The sequence below is a fragment of the Parasteatoda tepidariorum genome, chromosome 8, assembly GCF_982258835.1.
Source record: "Parasteatoda tepidariorum strain Cologne lab strain chromosome 8, Ptep-v5.0, whole genome shotgun sequence".
Taxonomy (NCBI): domain Eukaryota; kingdom Metazoa; phylum Arthropoda; class Arachnida; order Araneae; family Theridiidae; genus Parasteatoda; species Parasteatoda tepidariorum.
Genome location: NC_141762.1, coordinates 87,703,506 through 87,728,914, shown reverse-complemented (window position 1 = coordinate 87,728,914; position 25,409 = coordinate 87,703,506). Strand labels below are relative to the sequence as shown.

Below are 25,409 nucleotides of genomic sequence, written 5' to 3'. Positions count from 1 at the left end.
TTTATTGCACGCATTTAAATATTTAATTATTTTATATTCGCTATGTCAGATGAATTTAATGAGCATTAGGTAGAACTACGCGTGGTCTACGTCACCAAATTTAAACTTTGTCTGATACCACGCGTTTTTATTATATTTATGTTACCGGCAAAGTATGAAACGCCGGCATTGTAAAGAATGACTAGGCATTGTATAGAATGCCTGACGTTTTTAGGCAAAGTATGAAATGTGAGAAGTAATGCATACAATGCCGGATGCTATTTAGGCAAAGTATGAAATAAACGTCCTGATGAGATTATTATGCAAATGATGTGCATGTTACTGTGAATGAGCGAAATCGGTGGTTGTTGACTTTTACCGGTGAATGTTGACAATCACATAGTCGCTTTGGTGAATGCCTGAAATATTTATTACATCCGATTTGATATTAATTTATTCGTGGATATAATTACATGTATTCGATATTTTAATGCTTACTGACGATAGATTAGAAGAAACATCAGTGTTTGGATTATCGGGCAAATGTATACCGGGCAGTGACCCTTGACCTTAAAAAAACATTAGTGTTGGGTATACCGGACAATGACGCTTAACTAGACCTAGTATATATTTCGGACATATACCAAAGGTTCCGTCATACTAGTTACGGCTAAGTGCCATTGCCCGGTATACATTTGCCAGGTATACATTGCCCGGTATACCCTACACTGATGTTTTTTGAAGGTCAAGTACCACTGCCCGGTATACCCCACACTGATGTTTCTTTTAATCTACCGTCAGTAAGTATTAAAATATCGAATAAATGTAAAACTACCGATTTCGATCATTCACAGTAACATGCATTTCTCAAAAATAAAAATGTTATTCTGAAAAAATACTGAGAGTGCCATTGAAAAACATTTATTCAAAATATGGAAAGGAAATTAAAAAGTTATGCAAACCAAAGTTTAAGCCTTTTTTATTACGAGAAACAAAATTTTCATATAAAAAATATGAAAATAACCAACTTCTTGCAACATGGTAGGCTTGAATGACATTTTGAATTACATTTCATTAAATTTTTCCATATAAATTTCATTAAATTCCTCTATTTTCATGTAGCACAGTAAAAAAATTATCTATATATATATTTCTCTTACACGGCGATAAAAAAAGCCTCATTACAACTCTCCGAATGGCAACGCTAGAAAATCAACCAATAATTGCCGCTAAAAATGTCACATGCCAAATCTAGATTGGGTGGCTCAACATATAGCGCTTCTAAAAACGGAAACGGAAATAACCAGAGTGTAAAATATTATGTGCTTATGCGCATCGTATTTTTTGTTAAATAATTTATTTATTATATATCAGTTTATAGATGGTAACGAGAAGAGTTTTGTGGTTGCTATGGTGACTAATTAGAAGGTAAATTGTGTTTTTGAGTGAGTGTGAGATTTGTTTTTTGGAACTGCGATGCTGTAATTTTATTGTTTAGTTAATAAATCTTCCTTTTATATTAAACGTGATAGTAGTTTCCTTAATTATTTGATTCGAAGTCCTTGGAGTTTTATTTGAGGTCAGTTTATTTTGTATTTTTGACAAGAGAGAGCATTCTCACCAAACGAGATTTCTTCCGAAATTCAATGTTTTGTTTATGCAGGGTTTTTCCATTGCAATTTCTCTTATTTAAATTTTTAATAGACTTAATCATAGCCAAAATTTTAACCTTTTTAAAGAGATATCAGTTTTAGAAATTTTATGTTAAGATTTTATACTATAGCACATTTCTAATAGGTTTAACGAATTACGTGTCATTTATTTGAATTCAAATTTATTTTAATGACTTAGTATTTACTAAAAAGATGCAATTTTTTTTTAAAAAAAAAGTTGTTATATGGATTTGAATGATTGTTTTGAATTCTTAGAATTTTGTGTGTTTGCAATGTGCCTAAGTTAGTAGCGAGCGAAGCGAGATTGGTTTGCGAAGCAAACCATATAAGATTGCGTAGCAATTTTCGGGGTTTGGCGAGCGTTAGCGAGCAGGGGGCACAGCCCACTAGTTTTTGTTATTAGTCAAAAGTCACGAGCCACGCGTTGAAACTCACGCGTTAAAAATCATGAGCCTTGCCGAGTGATATTTGTAACGAATGGGAGATGTATTTTATACTTTGCCGGTTTCTCATTTGACAATCTGTATAATGCCTAGGAAATGTGTGAAATATAAATCACTTCATACTTTGCTGGCTAATTTTAGGCATTTTATACAATGCAATGCCGGATTTCATACTTTGTCGGTAACATTGATATTAATTCTTTTAAAAGTGTTTCTAAAAAATTACTTTTTTAAAACCAACCGTAATTGAATAGAAACTAAATATTTATGTAATCAAAAGCTAAAATTAATGGGAAAGTTTTACTAATTCGTTTAGGAAAAACATAAGAAATTGAAGTTAATGAGGCTTAATTACGCCAATCATGATTAATTAACTAAGGTAATATATGCATATTGAAATAAAAAAATTTAGCAATATACTAGAAAGCAAAATTAATGGAGTAAAGATATTTATTTGTCTAGATTTAAAGGAACCGTTAGAAATTGTCATACTATCATTGACGACAATGATGCTTAATTAATGTATTTGGAAATTCGCTTTAGAAAACCGTAGAAAGTCGCCATTCTCAGAAGACACTTAATTCATATGTATCACTGACGGTAATAACATATGTACTACTAGTATTATGGTAATTGCGAATTGGTTTTGAAAAGAATTCAAAAACGGGTTTTTTATAGTTTCAGAAAATATATACTTACGTATTAACGCAACCAGGCCAAAATTCGCATAAATCGCCAAATTTGGCGACCCTACTTACGGCAACCCTACGTGTTATACGTGGTTTTTCGTAAACAAATTATTTTGCTATTTTATATTTTAAAACAAAATAATATAAAAAACTGTATTTGTTATGAGAAATAATGCACTATGTGAATTCGAAGTAATATGTAATCTAAAAGGTTATTGAAATATATGCTTATAATTTTGTTTATAAAATACTTTGTTTTATAAAAAAAAATTGATTTCAATTTTTTCTACTTACGCCAAATTTGGCGATTTATGCGAATTTTGGCCTGGTTGCGTTAATCTACGGTGTTATGGTAATAGGTGCAGTCTTGATAACAATTCTACAACAGGTTTTTCGTAATTTCAGAAAATATTTTTTTCAGTGGTAGCAGAGATAGTGCATTAATATTTTAATGGATTAGAATATAAAGAATTAATCTTTTTTACTATTCATAAATATTTTAATAGTAAATTAAAGGTCAGATAAGTCCCGCAGTGATCGTTAAGACACGGTTCCCAGCAGATCAACGAAGTCAAGCATCACTGACTGCGGTCAGTGGGCGGATGGATGACCACTTGCATTAGTCTGCGTAGGAACCGAGGGTGTGCGGTATTGGTCCTCGTTAAACTGTTCTACCGTAAAGTGCTTGACTTCGCGAGCAGGTAGCCGGGGTGCCCTCTCCTCTGCAGAGGATCAAAATTGTGATGGCATGTCTTCGAATCCACCTCAGAGATGTTTCCCAGACCGTCGCCAATAGCCCATTGTGCCGCTCTAGTGCGACGAAAATGAACAACAACAACAAAGGTCAGATAGAGAAAGGCCCACACTCCAAAAATCTTATCAAATTCTAAAGAGAATTCTATTTTTTTTTTTTTTAATTTCGGCTTTTGTTGGCTATCACTGATAAATGTTTTTTTTCACTAGAGTAAAATGTTGAAGGGTTATGCAATATGTTCCAAATATACTAATGAAGTTAAATTTTATTTATTTTTATACTTTTTATTTATTTTTTCACCCTCCCCGTGCGAAGAAGTGGTATTCAGGGAATAATTTATAAATATATTCAAATTTTCTTTTCAATGAAGATTGGTTAAAAAGAAAACGATCTTTGCTTTACGGTCAGAAATCATTTAAAAAAATGTCTAATGCCAAGAAACTTCGAGATATTTTTCTATTAACCATTAATAAATAAACCACTCCAAACAGACACAAATTTCATTCTTTTTCACTGTCTGAACTTTGCTGCTTTGCAAAGGAGTAAAATTAGGAATTGATCTCCTGAATTAGCTCATTGTTACCTTAAATTACTAATTTGAGACTGCGACATTGTTCGGCTGTTGTTTTTTTGGACCATCATCAAATACATATAGCTTGCCCCTACCCTTTATGACCCAAACTTTTTGAAATTTTGTCTATCCCCCTATTTTAAGGGTCTGGAATCCAAATATGTAAAAAAAAAATGTGTGCTTATTCAAAGAAAGTGTGTTTTTGTGTCCGATTTCATAACTTAGTTAATAGTTAGGACTAATTAATTACCATATTTAAATGCACCCCAAGGAAATATTAAGATTGACACTTAGTACATGAAAATCCAATAATTAGAAAAGTTATTCAGAGTGATATCTTTTTTATTTTGCGCACTGTACACACATAACTAGACGTATCGAGGTGCAGTAGACAGCTTTAGCAGTTGCTAACAAAATGGGCGTTGCCCGTCTAACAAAAGAAACTCTGTTTTTGTTAATTTTCATTTTATTAATGAGCTATTTTAGTACGCAACAGTGAAGTTTGATGTAGTTTTCCCCTGTGTATATGTTAATAGAGGTCGATTGCGGTCAAGTTAATTCAGCAAAATTAAGTTGCGTGACGCCGATACTTTATGAAAGCTACAAGTCAAAACGAATAATTAAATTTATATATACATAAAAATGTTTAAGTGAAAGTAATCGTGTGTGTTACGTTAGTTTCAGCTTTAAACCAGATACCGATACAAAAAAGCAAATGAGAAAAAAATTGATTTAAATAGTAAGTTCCGTTATTTTGGCTAACATATTGATAGCAATACCTAAACTATTGTAAGTGTGGGTACTTGCAACCCTGTGAAGTGATTATGCCTAAGCCTGTGATTTAAATCAGATATAAATATATATCTGTAAACGACGTTTCATGTGTATGTCGAACTTGATTGACTTCTTAATCGGCAATAACCATTGATTAAGGCTACTATACTAGGAGAGCTGAACTATCAACTAAATTGGTGCAAACTAGTTCGCAAGTTAACGTTTTGTTATTATTAGCGTGAAAGTTTGAAGACTATTTGGATACCAAAAATTATTGATATGGGTGTCTGTGCGGCATTAAATTGCACAAACAGTTCAAAAAAAGGTTTTCGCTTGTTCAGATTTCCTTCAAATGGGAAAAGAAAGAAGAAGATAATAAATTACCGAAGATACAGCTGGCCGCCTGGAAGTGGAGTTCGCTTATTTGAGGTAAATACTCATTTATTTATAATTTATTAGATTTCTTTACTTATATATGTAGTATATAAACGATATTAAGTTGTTAGAATTTGCTTTTAAATGTTTGTTTTCTTCTATTTAAAAAAAATTAGCGAATAGCTTGCAGGGTTACTTGAATTGTACAGTTTTAACTATGTACCAAATATGTGAATTTTCATTCAAAATTACATTTATTAAGCATATATTTATTTAAAATATGACTTTTAAGCAACATTTATTAATTTATTTAACAATTTTAAGTGTTTGTGTGCAATAAAACTAATAAATAAAGGCGAGAGATTGGCTAAATAAGTATTCGCCAAACTTATTTCATGATCGCCAAGTTTTGTCATCACTTTTAAGTATTTCTTTTTGTAAAAAAAAGCAAATATTTACCTGTTTTTTATTGTATTCCATTTTATTTCACTGAGATCAAAGAGTTACTTTCTTAATCTTGGCTAATTTACGTCTGAATTTTAGTTATTTATGGTAATATATCGCCTGAAATTCAAACGGTTTTCATTTATCATAAGAAATCTATTTAATATGCGATCTTTCATATGTTTTGGGTCCATCAATGTTTTTTTTTCTTGTTTTAAATTGTTGTTTTAAATTGTTGAAATAATTAGTTTCTGTGTTAGAAAATTTCATAGGAGTATGTTTGTAAATTGTAAACTCTAATTTTTTTTTTTTGATGTGATTTAATTTAAAAAGTATTCTAAATATTTTTTCAGGTTCATTTTAAAGAATCTCAACGAGAAATAAATAAAAAAGATGGAAACAATATACTTAGATCTGATGCCATTCCTACAAATTCCAATGTTCTAAATAAAAAAATGTTTTGAAAATGTGTTTTGAAATAAGATGCTTATTTAAATAAATTATTTAAAAATTTATCATGCGTCGTTTCTTCTCCTCCCCATGAAACTCTAGTTTCTATTTATTCTATTAATTCTATTTCTATAATAATAATGGCTAAAAATCTTAATTCATCTTGTCCTTAAATGTTTTAAAGAAAATTCAATGTCTCAATTAAAAACACTAAATTTAAATCAATTCTTGATTTTGAAACAAAATTTCTTGCTTCTCACGATTGTAAACATTTGCATTTAGAATATTGAATGAGAAATTTACTTATTTTGATTCTAAAAACATACTTAAAAATATTTCATGTCAAAGCATGCTTTTTTTCACATTTTAATTTTGTTAAAAAAATTTGAAAAGAAATTTAAAAAACTCAGATCTAACTGAAATAAAAAATTTAGTACCAAATTTACATTGAAATCACTTATAAAAAAAATTGATGTAATTGGCATATAGTACATGCACAGATTTTTTATTTAAAATTTTAAATCGGTCATAAAATTTCCAGTGAATTTGTATAAGCGTAAAAGAAAAAGTTTCCGAAAAACAATGTTAATCGTTGTACGTTTTTCTTTACCGATTATCCTATAGTTGAGGTTAACGTCGTTTTTAGAGATAAGTTGCCAAATCTTGTAGCTCTTCATTATTAAAGGAAATGCTTTTGCTCCAAAATAAATGATAAGCCGGCCTGTCTAATTCAGGGGCTCTACCATTGATTAACCTACAATGACGTCATTTGCATATATCAAATTGTGTATTTTTTAGAAACATATTAATTAAAGCTCCTTTATAGTGAGAGCTGAACTGTCCGCTATTATGGAGCAAACAAGCTCGCTACTAACGTGGTGTTAACATTAGCGAAAGAGTTCGAAGACCATTTAGATAAATAGAATTTTTGATATGAGTAACTGTGCAGCTATGAATTGGGCAAACAGTTAAATTCAACAGTTCTAATGTTAAGATTTCAATCATATTTCGAAAGAAAAAAGAAATGGATAATAAATTGCAGAAAATGTAACTAGCAGCTTGGAAGTGAAGCTCGCTTATGTGAAATAAATACTCATTTATTTATAATTTATTAAATTTATTCAATTATATACGTATGCAGTATATAAATGATATTAAGTTCTTGGAATTTGTTTCGGAAAGCTTGTTTTTGTCTCTTTATTTAAAAATAAATAAGCGAGTAACTTTTTGTGGTTACTTGACTTGTTCAGTTCTAGCCATACATAAAATATAAGAATTTTTATTGAAAATTGCATTTATTAGTTAAATATTTAATTAAAATATGACTTTTAAGCAACATTTAATAATTTATTTTACAATTTTGAGTGTTTGCGTGGTATAAAGCCAAGTAAACAAAGGCAAGAGATACGCTGAATGAGCAACTTACCTCAGAATCGCTAAATTGTGTATTCAATTTTAAGTATTTCCTTTTGTTTTGTTCAAAATAAATGTTTACCTGTTTCTAATAGTATTTCATTTTGATTTTCTGAAAAACAGTGTAAATCGATGCAGGCAAACTTGTTTTTTTACGGATTATCCTAGGTGAGATTAGCGATAATTTGCAAAATCTCGTAGCCTTTCCGCATTTGTGAAAGTTTCTGATCCAAAATGGTGGCAGAGTTGGACTCGCTAATTCAGGGTTTCTAATATTACTTCATAAAACTTATTTTTATTGCAGGTGAAAATTTTATTTTATTGGCAATGAAAATAAATGTGACGATTAAAAAAATCTACTTTTAATTCATTTTCAGATAAAAAAGGAAAGCATTGTTCGTTTTTCGTTGGAGAATTCCCACATCGAGAGTAAGGCAGTCGACGAGAAGAAAGGGAATCCGAAAAAAATAAGGAAAATTCTTTGGATAGTTATAAAATTCATGGTCTTCGTTGCTTGTGTAGGAGGATTCTCATATCAGATAACGGAGTTTATAACACATTTCTACACTTACCCTACAGTTGTCACATTAGATTTACAAGAGCCTGATTCGTTCGTCAAACCGGCAATAACAATTTGTTATCTCAGCCCGTGAGTATTATTTGGTTATTTGTAGTTTTTGTTGCTATTGATAGTAAAAAATTATTCACTTCTTTGCATTTTCATTTGCCAAAGTAATATAAAATAGCCACAGTTTTTGAACAAAATTTTTTAATCAGTATTTTTCATCTCAGTTCCATTCAGAAAAGTCACATTTTGAAATAATAGCATAACGTTTGGTAATAAATTTCATAAGAAACGAGTTTAAATTTTTATATCTAGTGTATATGAATCTTTAATAGAATGTAGACGGGCCGAGATAGCCTGCTTGGTAGTTGCGTTGGACTAACGTTTGTGAAAACGGGAGTTCGTATCCAACCAGCCGAAGTGTAGTGACTGGTGCAAGTTAAATCTGTCGGGTCACAAAGTCCTCCATGTTCCATTAAAAATTATACCTCTTGTGGTACTGAATTGGAGATTGATCGCTCTCTGGTTTACGTCAAAATAACGATTAGTGGATAAATGAATGGATGTATGAACGGGTCCATCCCATAAACTGGTGTGAATCATTAGGCAGAAGTCAAATTCTTGCCCATGGATGGCGCCACTGGAAAACAAGAACAATCGTATCCCCTCTGCCTTAATGGTCGACAACAACAACAGAGAATATGCAAGCTTTATCATGGAGTTTAACTTTTAAAATATTTCAAAATGACAAAAAAAGAAGTAGAAAATTACTTTAATTAGAATTTTTTTAAATTTTTATTCAAAATGTTTCTCGCTTTTCTTAAGCGTGTCATTGTTTATATTTATCGGTTGTCAATCGACTCTATTAATTTAAGTAAAGCTGAAAACGTGGTACGCGAATACATTCATTCTTAATATCATCATTTTTTTAAAAATCTTTAAATTTATTTGATATTATTCCATTAAAAGCCTTTCACATTAATTTTGTCTTCGGTATTTTAAAGATTTTCTTCTGACGAATAATGAACTATCTAACAAAAGTTTTAGTTTTTAAAACTCGAGCTGCATTAAGTTAAAGTAAAAACACCTAAAAACGTAATTCTAAGCTTTCAGTTTTAGAAAAAGATAACCTTCAGATGCAAAAAAGATAACATACGAAGAAAAGATAAGATAAGAAGAAAAAAACATAACATTAAGATGCAAACTAATGTTCAACTTTGAAGAGAGGTTTAACATTTTTAACGAAACATTCAGATTTTCAAAATCCATCTTATACAAATAAAAGACGACACAAGTGACTTGCAAATACAAATCAGAAACTTTTAGTATGTTCAAGTTATTTAAAATAAAGGAAAAAAAATTAAGTTTTGTAACTTCGGAAGAATACTCATATGGGGTTCTTGTATTTAAAAAAAGGTTTCCCTTTTCCTGAGGGGGTACTTCTATCTCTTTTCTCCCTAAAATTATAATTTTTCGATTCTTTATATGTAAAATATTAATTCGTACTTTTAGGGTCTTTTTCAGTGAAATGAATGCTTAAAAATTAATCTTCTACCCAGAGAGCATGTAACCTTACGGCAAATTTGCGTCGGATTTATCTTTTCATTGTCACCAAAAACCTTTTTTCAATATAGCAAAAATATTGAAGTTTCAAACCTTTCATCCCAAAAAGAAATGAAAAGTTATTTTTAAAACTTTTTTAAAAAGTATTGTCACTTAGGTGAAATGAAATCCATAATGACATTTTAGCTGGCGTCGCACTAGAGATGGGTCAAACTGCATTTTAGCGGAGCATACAAGACTTTGCGAAAAGAAACCTTATATTGACCTATATTTAAGATTATATTCACCTTGAGATCAACTTTATTAAATGATTTTTTTCACTCTTGAAAACCCTAAATCAACCTCGATTTAAGGTTTTTATATGGAAGGTTGTTTTCCAAGGTTTTGGATTAGGGTAATGTGCGTAGAATAAAGCAGATTGTCACAGATCTCGTTTTAAGGTTAGAAGGTTTACACGTAAACCACATAACAAACCTTTTTAGGTTTACATTAAAAGTTTTTTGCTGAGTGAAAATAAACCTTGTTTTGCTATCTGGGATAGATGCTAGTAATGAAAATCATAAGTTAGGTACTTTCGAAATAATGCTTTTACGAACCATTTCTTTTTCACCTTTGAGACAATTAAATGTTCGAAAATAATTTGTTTCAATCTCTGTGATTAAAAAAAATATTACGTACTCCTGGGGTATGCACTTTTCATATGCATGTGGATGTAAACTAATGAGTTTCAATACCATAATAAGAGTTTAATGAGTTTCTCATATTTTACAATTATATATCATAATAAAATTCACTTGGATCATAACAATTAATTAAAAATAGCTCATATTATCTGAGCATGACATTACCCCTGAAATCATAAGTTTTAAATACTTTAAAAATAAAAGTTTTGCGCATTTTTTTTAAAAAAAAATTAAGCAATTAAGTATTAAAACATAAATTATATGGGTCGCAGTAATGAATTAAAAATTGTTCATATTATTCTGAGGATGATATTACCTTATAAAAAACAAAACACCTCTCTATAAACTCCAAAGGTTTTAATTAAATCTCTTAAATTATATAAATCTCTAAAGGTGTTAGATAACTTTGAAATAAAACTCTACATTTATTTTTATTTTCATGTATTTAAATGTTGAAATCTAATTGATACGGATTTTAGTAGTCAAAAAAATTAGTTTCCCTTCCAAAGAATAATTTTTCCCTCCCTAAGTCAAACTATAAATTCTAAACCGTTAGCAAAATGAAGTTTTGTGCAGGTTTTTATTTAAAATGTTAAGCTATTAAGATTTAAAACATAATTTACTTGATTCTAATTTTTGATGAATAAAAAGTTAGTTTCCACTTTCTGTAGATGATATTCTACGTTTATTTTAGAGCCTTAAAATTATAAGTACTCTCTAAAAAATATTTTTATCCTGATTTAGTTTCTTCAAATTTTAAGTAACTAAATTAAATTAAGCTAATATGAACAATAGTAGTAAAAAAGGAATTATCTTTCCCTCTTCTGTCCCTAATACTATAAGTTATTTCCAAGTAAAATTTTTAAGAACATTCTTATTTTCATTTTTAAACAATTAATGTTAGGTTATAACTTATATGGAGTGAAAGCAAAATAGATCCCGTTCCCTAGTTTTCAACTACTAAAATCTTAGGTTTTAGGTACTGTTTTTTAATGAAATTTTTCCACATTCATATTTTTGTTTAAGCAGTTGGAAAATAAAAATTTTATGAATTGAAAACGTTTTATTTGAAAAAATAATTCCCAGCTTTTGAGCAGTTTCCCCTTTTAGACTCTAATTTCGTGAAACTTGCCAAATTAAAATATTTACACACTTTCTTTTTCAATTTTTTCGCAAATAGTCCTTTGGGAAAAGAACTCGTGTAGATTCTAGCAGTGATAATAAATGGCTCCGACTCATGTGGAGAGATCTACATCTTTTACCCTTTATCTTACGTGATTTTAAAATAACACACTTATAATAAGAAAAGGACAAACTTAGGAAAATGTAAGTAAATATTAAATATGAGCAATGAAAAATTAATGCGAAATCTTAAACAAATTAATTTTTAATTAAAAGCATAATTATAATCAATGTTGAAAATATGAAAAAAATCGTTTTCAACTTTTTTGCCACTACCATTTGCTTCCTTTAAGTGTAGGTTTATCCATGGCAATTTTTATACATATCTATGAGCAACAAATTTGATCGAACACATTTAATTTTTTTCCATCATAACTATTGCTGCAGTTGCAGGAAGTTAAAGTGAATGCTTTTTCCTTGTTGTGCGGAATAAACGAGATATTATGTTCGATTGCTTACTTTAGATCATCAGTTCTTTGAATTCAAATTGTTTCCAAACCACGTTTAAACCATCAGTTGTTGGGGATAAACATGAAAAAAAGATTGTATTGCTTGTCTGACTTACCAGCGCATGAAAATTGTAGTCTTTTAAGGTTTTGCATTATGATTTTCCAAGTCTGTTGTATATTGAAAGTATTAGATGTTCACCAGCTTTTTCAACTGAACTAGGAGACGAGCTTGGATTATTGACACTTTTTGGAACATTGAGATGGCAACCTCGGTTAAATAGATGAACCACTTTCACTTTTTTTTTCTTTTTTAAACATCAAGATCATAGTACCATAAGTACCATCCACCCTACCATAAGTACCATAATCCATAACCACTTACTTTATCAAGCTATAAGATCAAATCCTTTTATTCATTAAGAATGGAAGAATTCTGCAAGTCATTGGAAATTCAAAATCTTGTTTTTACCCTTCTCTTCCCATCTTTCATCAGAAGAATTTTTTTTCCTTCGTGGGGCATGAGTTCTGAATAGTTTGATGGGATCAACAACTTGTCTAATAATAATCACTTGCGTGCTGTTTTCAAATGAAGCAGGAGTTGTATCTCAAGTAATAAAGATACAACTAGTCTAAAATCTATATGTCTTACTTTGCAGCTATTTATTGCTTAGAAATAAAAAAGATAAATAAATAAAAAAAAGTATTAAAATATTTCATTTATAAAGTACCGAACAATTATACTTTTAGAAGGAAAACGGGGAGAATCGCCCCCTCAGGAAAAAGGCACTTTTTGTTTCTCATTAGTAGACCTCATAAAAGAATTTTACAAGTTTCAAAAGTTTATATATTTTTTTGAAATTTATTCTCTGTTTTTTCTTCTCAATCTAATTTGAGTGTACATTTATATTGACGAATGATTAAGCCATTTGTTGTTTTATGAAGATCACCAATATAGTTTGAACATTTTCTAGACAAATATATTTGCTTTCAAAGTATGTAAGTAGTGTTTTTCTCTTCTTTTTGTAGAGTAAAGAGAACTGCATTTTGCATCAATTTCCCAGAAATGTGCGAACATGTAAAAGATATTAAATCATTTTGTTCTGAAAGCCCCCACTACTGTCGATTAGGAAATAATATGTACAACTTCATGGTAAGTTCTTATATAGTGTATGGTTTATTGATTTTCATGTTATATGGTGAGCTCCATTAGTTTATTTAAGATGCGAAGCTCTCGATAAGAACTTTGTTTCAGAATATATTTGAAAGCAGTTTAAAGTTGAAGGAAATACAAAACTATTATATCACATTTCTAAATCTTAAATAAAAATTATTATCCAGATAGACGAATGGGTAAGTTATGATTGACATACATAAGTTAAATGTTCCTTTAACACAATTGAATATGAAGTAGAAATTTGAGAAACTAAGGAAACTCTGGAATTAATATGACAACTACTGCATGTTATAACACTTTTTAAAAGCTTCAGTTATAAGACTTTATTAAAAAATGTTAAAACAAAATTTATTCATGGTACAATTGTAGGAGATAGTTTTTTTAATCTCCCTTTTAAACACACACTTGGCTACATTTTTAAACACATGGCCTCCATCTCAGTCACCTGTTGCCACCCTCAGCAACAAGTGAAGGAAAAATATCTATGGTGATTTTGGTTGGTTGGCGCGGGGCCGGAGGCCATAGCGACCAACCCGTTTGTGATACTCTCCCCCTCTGATTCCGAGGTTACGTCCCGGGGAGGAATCAGAATTCATCTTTGGTCTGCCTCTCCTTCGGAGAGGTAAAATAGGTCCTGTTGCTTGTGTATCAGAGTTGCATTGTCTCAATGCTGAGGTGTGGTAGGTCCCAACAGGAACACGTGGCTTATCTGGGTGGGCAAGTTCATAGGAGGTAGGCGACTTCTTTCGAAGTATGAGATACGGCCCATCTCTTTTAGGTACAAATTTGGCAGTAATTCCTTTCTTAGCATTACTGAGTGGATGTAGAGTCACCCACACTTTCGAACCTACAGCAAAAGTGGGGTTTTGCTGGCGTTTTGAGTCGAAATATGTTTTATGCCGATCTTGGGATTTTTCTACATTATCTCTAACAGTCAAAAGGATAGAAGAAAACTTTCTGAGATACGGGGTTATCTCAGGGACAAAGTTATCGTTTTGGATAACCGTTCGAATATCATGCTTTACCTCTTGAACTGTCCTGAGCTCTCGTCCAAACTGAAGGTATGCAGCAGTATACCCGGTCGTTTCGCACTTTGATGTGTTCATAGCGAATCGGATGACTGGTAGGTGGTCAACCCAATTTCTATGCTCTTGGCCAACAAGAATAGCCAAGCGAGGTTTCAGGTCCCTGTTCTTTCTTTCTACAGGATTTGCTTGGGGATGGTATACCGGCACCAAACATTGCTTAATATCAAGCAGAAAACAAAGCTGTTGCATTACACTGCTCACAAATTGTGAGCCATTATCGCTGATAACTCTTCTAGGCAATCCATATCTCAAGATCACCTCCTCCAACAGAGTGATTGCACACTCCTTAGCTGTGGCTTGGGCTAAAGCAAATAGCTCAACCCATCTAGTTGAACAGTCCTCAACGATGAAGATCCATTTCTTTTTATCTTTACCTTCGGGCAATGGACCAAATAGGTCTATGGATAGGCTTTCAAATCTTTGATTATGTACAGGAGTCTGAAGAAGACCAGCTGGCTTTTGAGTGGAAGCTTTATAGCGGTTGCATTCGACACAGTTTTTAATATATTCGGTGATAAATCTTCTCATACCAGTCCAAAAGAATCTTTTGGAGATTCGATCCAGGGTACCTTCTATACCGTAATGGCCAGCAGTTGGCGCATCGTGAAATTCTTTAAGGATTTGACCTCTTTCTTGCATAGGGACTACTAGTTGAGCTTCGTCCGAGTCACTATCATGGGAGTATCTATAGAGAACTCCCCTATTCATGATATATCCACGTTCAGTCCATCGATTAAGGTCTACTTCATCTGAGCGATCTTCAAATGCTTCTATAATCTTTCGTAAATCATTATCCTTCAGCTGTTCAGTGCGTATATCACTTGGTGATCGAGTTGGAAGATCAATTGTAACTGAACAGAGACAACAAGGATTTCTCTCTTCATGAACACAAGGTGGGCGAGACAGCATGTCCGCAATGACATTGTTTCTTCCTGGGATGTACTGTATATTCAGGTTGTAAGATTGTAGTTGCAAGGCCCATCGGGCCAACCTTCCTGATGGAGATTTAATACTTAACAACCACTTCAAGGGTTGATGGTCAGAGGATATTGTCACCTGGGCACCATCAATGTACCCTCTAAATTTATTCAAAGCCCAAATAACAGCTAGAGCTTCCCTCTCTGTAGTCGAGTAGTTTTGCTCTGCAGATGTCAAAAGACGGCTAGCATATTCTATAGGGTGTTCATTTTCATTTTCCCCCTGTAAGAGAACAGCACCCAATCCATAACCACTGGCGTCAGTTCTTATTGTGTAAGGTTGGTCGGGATCAGCTTGTTTCAGAATGGGAGAAGAAACCAACTTCTCTTTCAGGGCAGCAAAAGCTTTTTGTTCCTGCTCAGTCCACTTCCAAGCAGCATTCTTTTTTGTCAGTTCACATAATGGTTTCGACAGGGTAGAAAAGCCTTCTATAAACCTACGATACCATGAACAAGTTTGCAGGAAGGATTTAACCTGCTTTATATCTTTAGGGACAGGAAGCTTGGTTATAGCTTCTACTTTTTCTGGATCTACTTCCAGTCCTCGGGTAGTTATGTAGTGACCTAAGTATTTTACCTTAGAGCAAGCAAAATTGCACTTTAGGCGGTTAGCTCTCAATTGAAATTGGGCTAGTCTTTTGAACACAAGAGTTAGATCATTTAGATGATCTTCAAAAGTAGGTGACATGATGATTATGTCATCTAAATAAATGAGAATTTTTACTGAGGGGAGTCCATTTTTAAAACGGTCCATTAGTCTCTGAAACGTTGCAGGGGCATTTTTTAACCCGAATGCCATCCTCTTGAATCTGTAAGCACCCAAAGGAGTTACAAACGCTGTTTTGTCTTTATCATTATCATGAATTTTCACCTGATGATAACCGGACTGGAGATCTATAGTGGAAATAAAGCCTATGTTTTTAGCATCATGCAAGAGATCATCTAATCTTGGCAAAGGATAGGAGTCTGTGACAGTCACAGCATTAAGCTTTCTATAGTCGACACAGAGTCTGTGTTTGCCATTTGGTTTGGGAACCAACACAACGGGAGCTGCATAGGGAGATTCACTCTCTTCTATAATTTCTTTTTTTAACAAATCATCCAATTCTTGTTTAAGAATTTCTTTCTTGGCTGGTGACAGTCTGTATGGCGGAACTGATATTGGTGCATGATTTTCAGTATTAATTCGATGCTCGGCAAAGGGAGTAGGGTCTCCCCCTGGTTTAAAGGTATCTACAAATTCACTGAGAAGTATGGAAATCCTTCGTCTTTGCTCTGGGGTCAGAGGCTCTCCTTCATTTTCTCGTAGGCTACATTCATTTGCCACAATGTTGCTTATGGATAAACCAGGTTTATGGATATCCTTCCGGAAATAGATTTTATGATGAGGTTCATCACCAAAGTGCCATCTTTTACGTTGGATATCTAGGACGATACCAGTCTTTTCCAGAAAATCATTCCCCAGTAGAGTTCTATTTCCAGTAGCCTCGGGCAGGGCTAACAGTTCATGATTGAATTTTCTACCTTTGATGTTAACCAGCACCTGGGTGGCGCATGCTTCAACTGTAGTCTGACTTCCATCAGCTAAAGTCATGACTACCTCTTTAGTTTGGAATTGGGCTCCTTATTCTTTCAGCATCTTAAACAATGTCTCTCCAGCAATGGAGCGGGTTGCTTCTGTATCAGCACAAACTCTGGCCTTGATGTCAGAAATCTCAACATCAAGCAGTGCTATGGGAGAGGAAGAAATATGACAAGCGTGCAGATTGATAGCACTTGCACAAACATTTGGAGAGCAGGTAGGGCACTTTGCCTTGATGTATCCTGGCCTTCCACAGCCATAGCATGTTAACTTTGGTTGAAGTTCAAAATTTTCCGGCCTAGAACGTTCTTGAAAATTCGGTCTTGTATCAGGGTATCCCCTTCTACTTTGCTTCGAATATCTTTTATATTCAACTCGGGCAGTGGAGCTTGAAGCGGCTGGTTCCCTCTTCACTCTTACAGCTTCATAGTCGTCAAGCCGTTTGACAAGCCCTTCCACAGTGTTCAACTGGCACCACTCATCAATAAAATGATCTTTTACATCTGCCGGCACTTTGCGTTTAATTTGGTCAGATATGATCAATTCTCCTAATTGACTAAAAGAGGTTATTTCCAGACCACTAACCCAACCTTGGAAAAAGTTCCTAAGTTCATAGGCAAAATCTTGCCAAGACGATGAGTTAGTCCTATTATGTTTCACAAACAGCTGACGGAACTTTTCCGCCGTCAATTAAAATCTTTTTAGAAGTAGTAGTTTTACTCGATCATAATCGCTAGCAACCTCGTCACTCTCTCTTGCAATTAGCTGAGCAACATCATAGGGCAGCAGTCCAATAAGATTGGATGCCCAAAATTCTTTTGGAACTTCACTGAGTTGAGCTTGGCGCTCAAATAGCACTAAATATAGGTTTATGTCGTTATTATTTGGATCAAATCGGGGCATTAAGGACAACAAATCAATCACAGGTTTTCTTCGGAAACCATCAGTATTGGTGGAGGGTCCACACTGTCTTGCCTCTATCTCGAGTCTAATCTTTTCCAGTTCCAATTTCATTTGCTCTGTCTTGATTCTTTCGTTGCTCTCGATGCTGGCCTTTTCTAACTCAGCAGCTCTCTTTTTCTCCTCAGCAGCATCCTGTCTTTGGGAAATGATCGTGTTAAGCATTTCTTTTACAAACTCCTCTTCATAGTTATCACTAGAGGTAATAACTTTCTTCAAATCAATAATTTTAAAATCAGGGGTGACATCTTCACCCAACTCACTAGCAAGGAGAATTAAATCCTCCTTACGAGCTTTTCCAAAGAACGTCATCTTTCAATAAACAAAAGAAAACGTTTTTATTTTCAGAGCACAGATTATAAATGTGAACACAGGGGCAATTCTTGCACAAGGGCACACTTTGTATGTAAACACTGGGACGATTCTTGCACAAGGGCACACTTTAGATTAGTAACACTTAATGTAAACACTGGGGCGATTCTTGCACAAGGGCATACTTTAGATTAGTAACACTTAATGTAAACACTGGGGCGATTCTTGCACAAGGGCATACTTTAGAGAATTAAAATAATACTGTAATTGTTATGGTAAAATGATATTAGAGAGGTAACTTGTATAGCATACTTGACAAATTTTACAATACAAAATTTAATCAGAATTATTTTAGTAAATATAATACCTTCATCACATAAATGAAATACATGAGCACTTTTTAAATTATTAGCCAGTTATAAAACATTTCTAATAAACATATATAGGTAATGCAAGTAACCAAAATTATTTTAAAATATATTACTTAAAACACTTAAATAACATCACAATTACTGATTAAGCATTCTTATAAATTGAGAGCAATAAAACAAATCAAAATATTTATGTTAAATCATTGAAAGAGCTGTAAAAGTTATTATTTCAAACCACCGAAGAAACATTTTTCTCTCCCCAAAGGCGAAAGAAAAAAAAGAATCACAGTTATTCAATGTCAACAACACGAACAAAACAAAAAACACACACGCACAGCTGCAGCGAGCGGAAGAAGAAACAAAATAAAAAGAAAAGACCGTTGAAGAACGATCTTTCGGGTGACGCTATCACACATAAAATCGGATTATCGGGGATCCGGGCCTCTAGTTGGTGCGCCATTATAACACTTTTTAAAAGCTTCAGTTATAAGACTTTATTAAAAAATGTTAAAACAAAATTTATTCATGGTACAATTGTAGGAGATAGTTTTTTTAATCTCCCTTTTAAACACACACTTGGCTACATTTTTAAACACATGGCCTCCATCTCAGTCACCTGTTGCCACCCTCAGCAACAAGTGAAGGAAAAATATCTATGGTGATTTTGGTTGGTTGGCGCGGGGCCGGAGGCCATAGCGACCAACCCGTTTGTGATAATGTGACAAATGAACTCACACGATAGCAAGCTATTTCTCTTGCAGCTTTTTACTTGTCTTTAAAAAAAATGTCAACTAAAATTAAATGATAATTAATTTTTGATTGAATTCAGGTACCTAAGGACCCTGATTTTCGTTTCAACAAAGATGAAAAAAGCAGGAAAATGTTAGATGATCTCATTAAATTCACCGATTTTGGAATAGCATCACAGATGGGATACGGAAAGTAAGAATTTTAGGCATTTATTTTCACCGCTTTAAAATATTTTTTTTCATGATTGGAATTTAATTTTTAAAATTGGGTCTCAAAACGTCCGTAATTTTGAAAAATTCAGTATGTAACAAAAAGGAGCTTAACTTTTTTTTTACCCTTTTCAATCATTGACTCTTTTGTTTATATTAATTCAAATTTGAGTCAGGTTTGGACAAATTTACTATAAAAGTAGGATGTCTTAAATCGGTTATCTGCACCCAAGGGGGAGGAAATGGACATAGCATTTAAACATTATATTCTATCATTCTGTTTATTCTGCATATTGTTATTTTTAACCATAGGATTCATTAGATAGAATATAAAATAGGATTCAAAAGATACAAAAGATACAAAATACAAAATAGGATTCATTAGATTCAAGAGTACAGTGAGCGAAAAAAATGTAAGGACAGGCGAAAAATCGCCAATTCTAGAAATCTTATTTACGGAATTGAGGAAAAAATTAAAAAAAAATAGGAGTAAAATTAATATTTTTTGTGTGTGAACTAATTAAAATTTCCAAATACAAAACTTTTTATATTCAGTTTTTGAATTTTTACAATCCAAATAATATTGGAAAAAAATATAGGGATTTATTATTTTATATAAATAACTGTTTACTTCTTCATGAACATGTTTTTAATTTTTCATAATTATTTCACTGTTTATTTATTTGTGTTTATTACTTTTTCCTTAACTTTCCCAAGTGATTATGATGGCCCGTTCTATATGGATTCAGCTCTTCCCTGTTACACTTTAAATAATAGGGCATTTTCAAATGAAGAACCGAATACGGGTGAATTTCTGAAACATTTAAGAAAATCACGTAAGTATTATGTTTTTAACATTAAATTATGTAGGGTGTTCCGTAAGTACCATCCTTAAACGTGTATTTTTAGAATACTTATCAATAAAGAAAACAAAAATAAAGTATGCACATTGGCAGTCGTAAACTATTATTTAACTGAAGAAAAAACGTAAACCAGATCTGACAAATCGCTGTACAGAAAGACGCAAGCAAAGAACAACAAATCAGGTTTGATTGCTTTAGGCAACAGAGGGGAGCTAAAAGACAATAAGAAGCATCTTAAAAATTCAAACAATTATTTTTTTTGAGACTTATTACATGTTTATCACAAATATTGTTAAGATAAAAAAATGCATATTCCCCTATCTTATCTATTCTAATATATATATATATTGTTCTAATATATATCTTATATATATCTAATATATATCTATTGTAATAATATATTCTAATATATTATATATATATATATCTAATATAATGTATATATAACACTTTTTATGTTACTCCTTTTCTGCAAGCCCGGTGGCTGAGCGGTAGCGCTTCGCGCTGTCGTGCCACAGGTCGTTGCTTCGATCCTCGGACCGGGCAAGGTTGACTCAGCCTTTCATCTCTTCAGTGGGTCGATAAATGAGTACCAAGCATGCTTGGGAACTAAACACTGGGGGTTCCGTGTTCGGCTGACGACCTGATCGGAACTTATATTTTGATAATGTTTCTATTTATTGATATTATTATACAATGGTTTACCATATTATTTGTTTAAATTGAAATAATAATATTAAAATTTAGTGTTTTCGTTATATATTTTTTCCCTTTCAGTTTGGATTCAGTATGATTATAATTTTAATTAAATTTTAAGAAATCACTATCTTTTTATTGCATTATATATCGCAGTATATATGAATTATTGATTTCATAAGTAAAATTAAAATTTTTATTTTATTATGGTGTTTGAAAAAAATATGCTATTCAAATAGTTGAATTTTTTTTTAAAACTTGGTTACCAAAAATAGTGCAACAAATAATTTTGATTATCAATCCAAAAAGTTTCAAAATTTGAATTGAAATGAAGATATACCCGGAGAAGGTTCTGGTATTTCCATTAACAGACCAAGTTTATAAGAGAGAGAGTCAAATCTAACATAAAGATAAAGTGACCAAACCACAAATTGACAATGAATAGTATCCGGATACACTCAAGATACATTCAAAATAAAAACAATAAAGGTGACAAATACCCGATTGTGACTAAGAAAACTATGTTGTTAAATTGTTAAATACTAACACAGGTAGTACTTTAAAAATAAACACAACAAATATTTTCGAAAAATTATGTGCCCAAAAAATAAAAAAAAAGATATAAAAGAAAACAAACAAAAGGTAATTTGCAACTTAACCGAACTTGCACTTCAGATTAAAAATAAGGAAAATAGCTAGGTCAGTCAAATTTTAAAAAACTGATTTACCTTATACCATATTAAATTAGAAAGCTTTGTTTTTGATTTCAATTAGTGATTAACTGTGTTAAACAGGTGTAATGCAAAATCTGTGAAGACTGATCACCTTTTGTGATTAAAAAAGTAATTTGTCCTCACACATTTTTTTCTGAAATCGGGGTTAATTATCGCAATAAAAATACCAAGAAAGGAAATAAAAGCATAAAAAATGTAGAATATAGAATTAAAAAATATAGAATATAGAATTAAAAAATATAGAATAAATATAAAATAAAAATATAAAATATTGGCCATAGTAGGAATTTGAAATAATGTTGACTCTAGTTAGACGATCTGACTGTACCTGAGCTGATACCCAAACTTTCTCACAGTAACCAACGAAAGCCCTTTGAGCCACGACTAACTTAACGTGCAAACTTAGCGTATACATGCCGCTTGTTTTACCTGTTGGTATTGAACTCACGACCTTCATCCAAAGAACATAGACTGAAGAAAATGATTAGCTCTTCAAAAACGTAACTAACGCGGGGAACTGCTCAGTGCTGTATACTATACAAGAAAGACAATTTTCAGAGGGAGAAACATATTCAGATATCGCAGAGCGTCATTTAAACTACGATCCAGCTCATGCTCATAAAATGCAAAGTGACAGTTAGAAGATACTCCACCTGTGAACTGGTTATTGGAATACTCTACACGCATAGTTGTCTACGCTGCTTCCCGCTAACTGCCTCTTTATTATTTTTTTCGATAACAAAATGTGTTAGCAGATTTTGTTTATCAATAGTGTTTATCAATAGTGCAAAAATATAGTAGTGTTTATCAATAGTGCAAAAATACAGTAGTGTTTATCAATAGTGCACTTCCCCAAACCCAGTATTGGTTAGAAGGAGAAGATGGTGCAAACCCGTTTCAAGAACCTCTGCTGCTGTGCCCCTAAATGTTGCTGTTTTCTTAATACACAGGGACTGCACCCAACCATGGTAGACCGGTTTACATTATGTAAATGGAAGCTAAACTTCTTGCCCTACGTATATTCGTTGCCTCATCTTTGCATTAGTAGTGTCAGCGACATCTTTTATCTACTGCGCCATCAAAGAACGTGTAGCATCGTGGACATGGCAAACATGTTGGAAATATGTTTTTTTCTTTCTAAAATGTCACGCAATAAAGAGTAAAAGAAGAATTTAAAGTTATGGAGCATCATGAATTTAGTACGAAAACAAATATCTTGTAGTTGTTCTAGAAACAGAACTCTTATAAAGCGCCTTTGTTCACTTTTTGTTAGTGATTTTCAAAACTGAAACAAGAAACAGATCACTTTCTTGCTTTTTTTTCTAAGTGTCATGATGTCACAGTTATGACATTCAGAAGCAAACAAACGTGCACTTAAATCGTACAGTTTTCCGCAATAATGTCCTCAAAATGTCTTTCCGCACTTAATATACGATGCTTTAAAAGTTTGTAATTCAATTACCTTCTATCACGTACCGTTTTTGAGATATGAATGTTAACTCAAAATTCTTCCCCAGATGGCGCTGATATTAGTTAAATACTACTTCAATGAGTGTTACTGAATTTTAGGCATGGGGAAAAGCACAACAGTTGAAGAAGTTCAAATACAAGTGAATGAATTAGAAGTGTTTGATTATGCTTCAAAGCCGGGAGCCCTCCTTTCGGTTCATTCACCTTTTGAAGTTGTTGATCCAGGATCTGACGGAGTTATTCTGGAGCCTAATAAGAAATACAAAGTACACATCCGATTGGTACGCCATATTTCTTTACTTTTAGCTCTAATCTTCCATTTTTTACTAGAAATTATGAATATAATTTTACTTAAAATAAATATAGATCCATTTACTATGCATACTAGCGAAACAATGTCGTTAAGGCGGAACTATATTTTTTCTACAAAATTTTACGAATTCTCAGAGAAATATCTCAATTAATATAATACTGTTTATTATTAGTGTAAAAATGCAGAACAAACCAACAATAAACAATAAAAAGAAATTTTTTCTTCTTCATCACAACCATGGTAGTGGTTGGGAGGAGAGGAGGGTGCAAACCCATTTCAAGTACCTCTGCTGCTAAGTGTTATTTTTTCCTTTATGCACCGGGATCACACACATCCTTGGGGGACTAATTTACATTACGCCTATGGAAGCTAGACTATTTCCCCCCATGTATATTCTTTGGTTTGGTCAAGAAAGCTATCTAAGATATCGACCCCTTAATGTTAATTTTACTTTTCATGTATTTCACCATATTTCAAGAATTTTTTAAGCGATTTGAAAAATTTTTGCACTTAACTATAAAATTCGTTTATCCAAAGATAATTCAATGCAATATATGACATTTAGCATGTATTAGGGATAGCCTGGTCGGTAGGGCACTGAGTCCATGTCCCAGAGTTCGTGGGTTCGAACCCCTGTCGAGTCGCAAAAGTCCTACATTTTCCCATAACAAATCAGTACCTTGGATTGGAGATCGATCGTTCTCTGATTCAGGTCAAAATTACGATCTGTGTATGTATGACTGGGTCCGCCCTATAAACTGGTGTAACGGGCAGAATTTGAATTCTTGGCCATAGATGGCGCCACTGGAAAACAAGAACAATCACTTCCCCTCTGCCTACACTGGCATACGTTAACAACAACAACAGTATATATTTTTATTAGTTTATACAATTTTATTTAATAATATACGAAGAATTTTTGAATTTCAAGGTATGCAATTTTTTACATAATTTTTAAGAAAGAATGCAATATTTAAGGGCAAGATTTGTCGAATAGTTTCTAAGAAATTGAATTTTGAGAAGGGTAAAAAAATAGGATTTTAAAAAAATGTCATTTCTCAGGAACGATTTAGCTACTTTTGCTCAAATTTTGTATGCTTCCATGCAAACTTACACTCTTTAAAAATGACGTAAAAGTTGCATACACTACAGTGCAAAGTTTTGTCAACTTTTATTTAATAAAATTACGAAAATAACGAAAATTAGTAAATACTTCTGCGTTAAAGTAATTTTTTTGCATAAAATTATCTTTGACTAAACTAAGCTTATAATTGTATTCAAAATTATTCAATTCACTTAAAAGTTTTTCGAGATGTGACAAAATACGCAAGAAGTAAAATTAAAATTGAAAGTTCAAAACTTTGGGCCTCTCTCCGGGCCAAACTATTGTGACCATAATTCCTAGATTGCGGTTACCCTACAATATTTTAGGTCTCAGAAATCTGAACTCGTCGTAAAAAAGGTTATGTTTTTTTAGAAAAAGTATGCTTTTGCCTCTAATTTCGTAACTTAAAGTATCGTCTGCATTAATTAATAAGCATATTTGATGTCTCTCTCCGAATCATTAATATAAAATCCCAGAATGCGAAGATCCGATCATTAGATAAAAAGATATTCAGGGTGGTCCTTTTTTGCACACTGTTCACAAATAGTTTTAATACTAATATACATCCACTATTTTTATTAAATCATTTTGTAATGCTAACATTTTATTTTACTAAGGTACAGTTTTATATTAACGCAACCAATTTTTTTCATTTCCTTATACTTTTACTCAAAATTTCAGGCGAATGCTTTTAAATCAAGCATGCAAACACACTTTCGAATTAATTAAGTATTGTAATTAAATAAGTGCTCTTTTAAAACATAGAAATAATAATCTGTTTTTTAAAATTATTGGAAG

General features: G+C 32.3%; 1 protein-coding gene across 2 annotated transcripts in view; it reads left to right on the top strand.

The window, feature by feature from the left end:
• LOC107442477 (epithelial sodium channel subunit gamma) overlaps window positions 1–25,409 on the top strand; it is a 56,392-nt gene that overhangs the window by 5,343 nt on the left and 25,640 nt on the right. For both annotated transcript variants that reach the window (XM_087169278.1, XM_071181117.2), the window contains exons 2-6: window positions 7,943–8,214; window positions 13,034–13,157; window positions 19,301–19,413; window positions 20,148–20,266; window positions 23,293–23,474. In XM_087169278.1, the coding sequence (XP_087025404.1) occupies window positions 8,066–8,214; window positions 13,034–13,157; window positions 19,301–19,413; window positions 20,148–20,266; window positions 23,293–23,474 (687 nt within the window). In that variant the 5' untranslated portion in view covers window positions 7,943–8,065. The remainder of the gene's footprint in view (window positions 1–7,942; window positions 8,215–13,033; window positions 13,158–19,300; window positions 19,414–20,147; window positions 20,267–23,292; window positions 23,475–25,409) is intronic.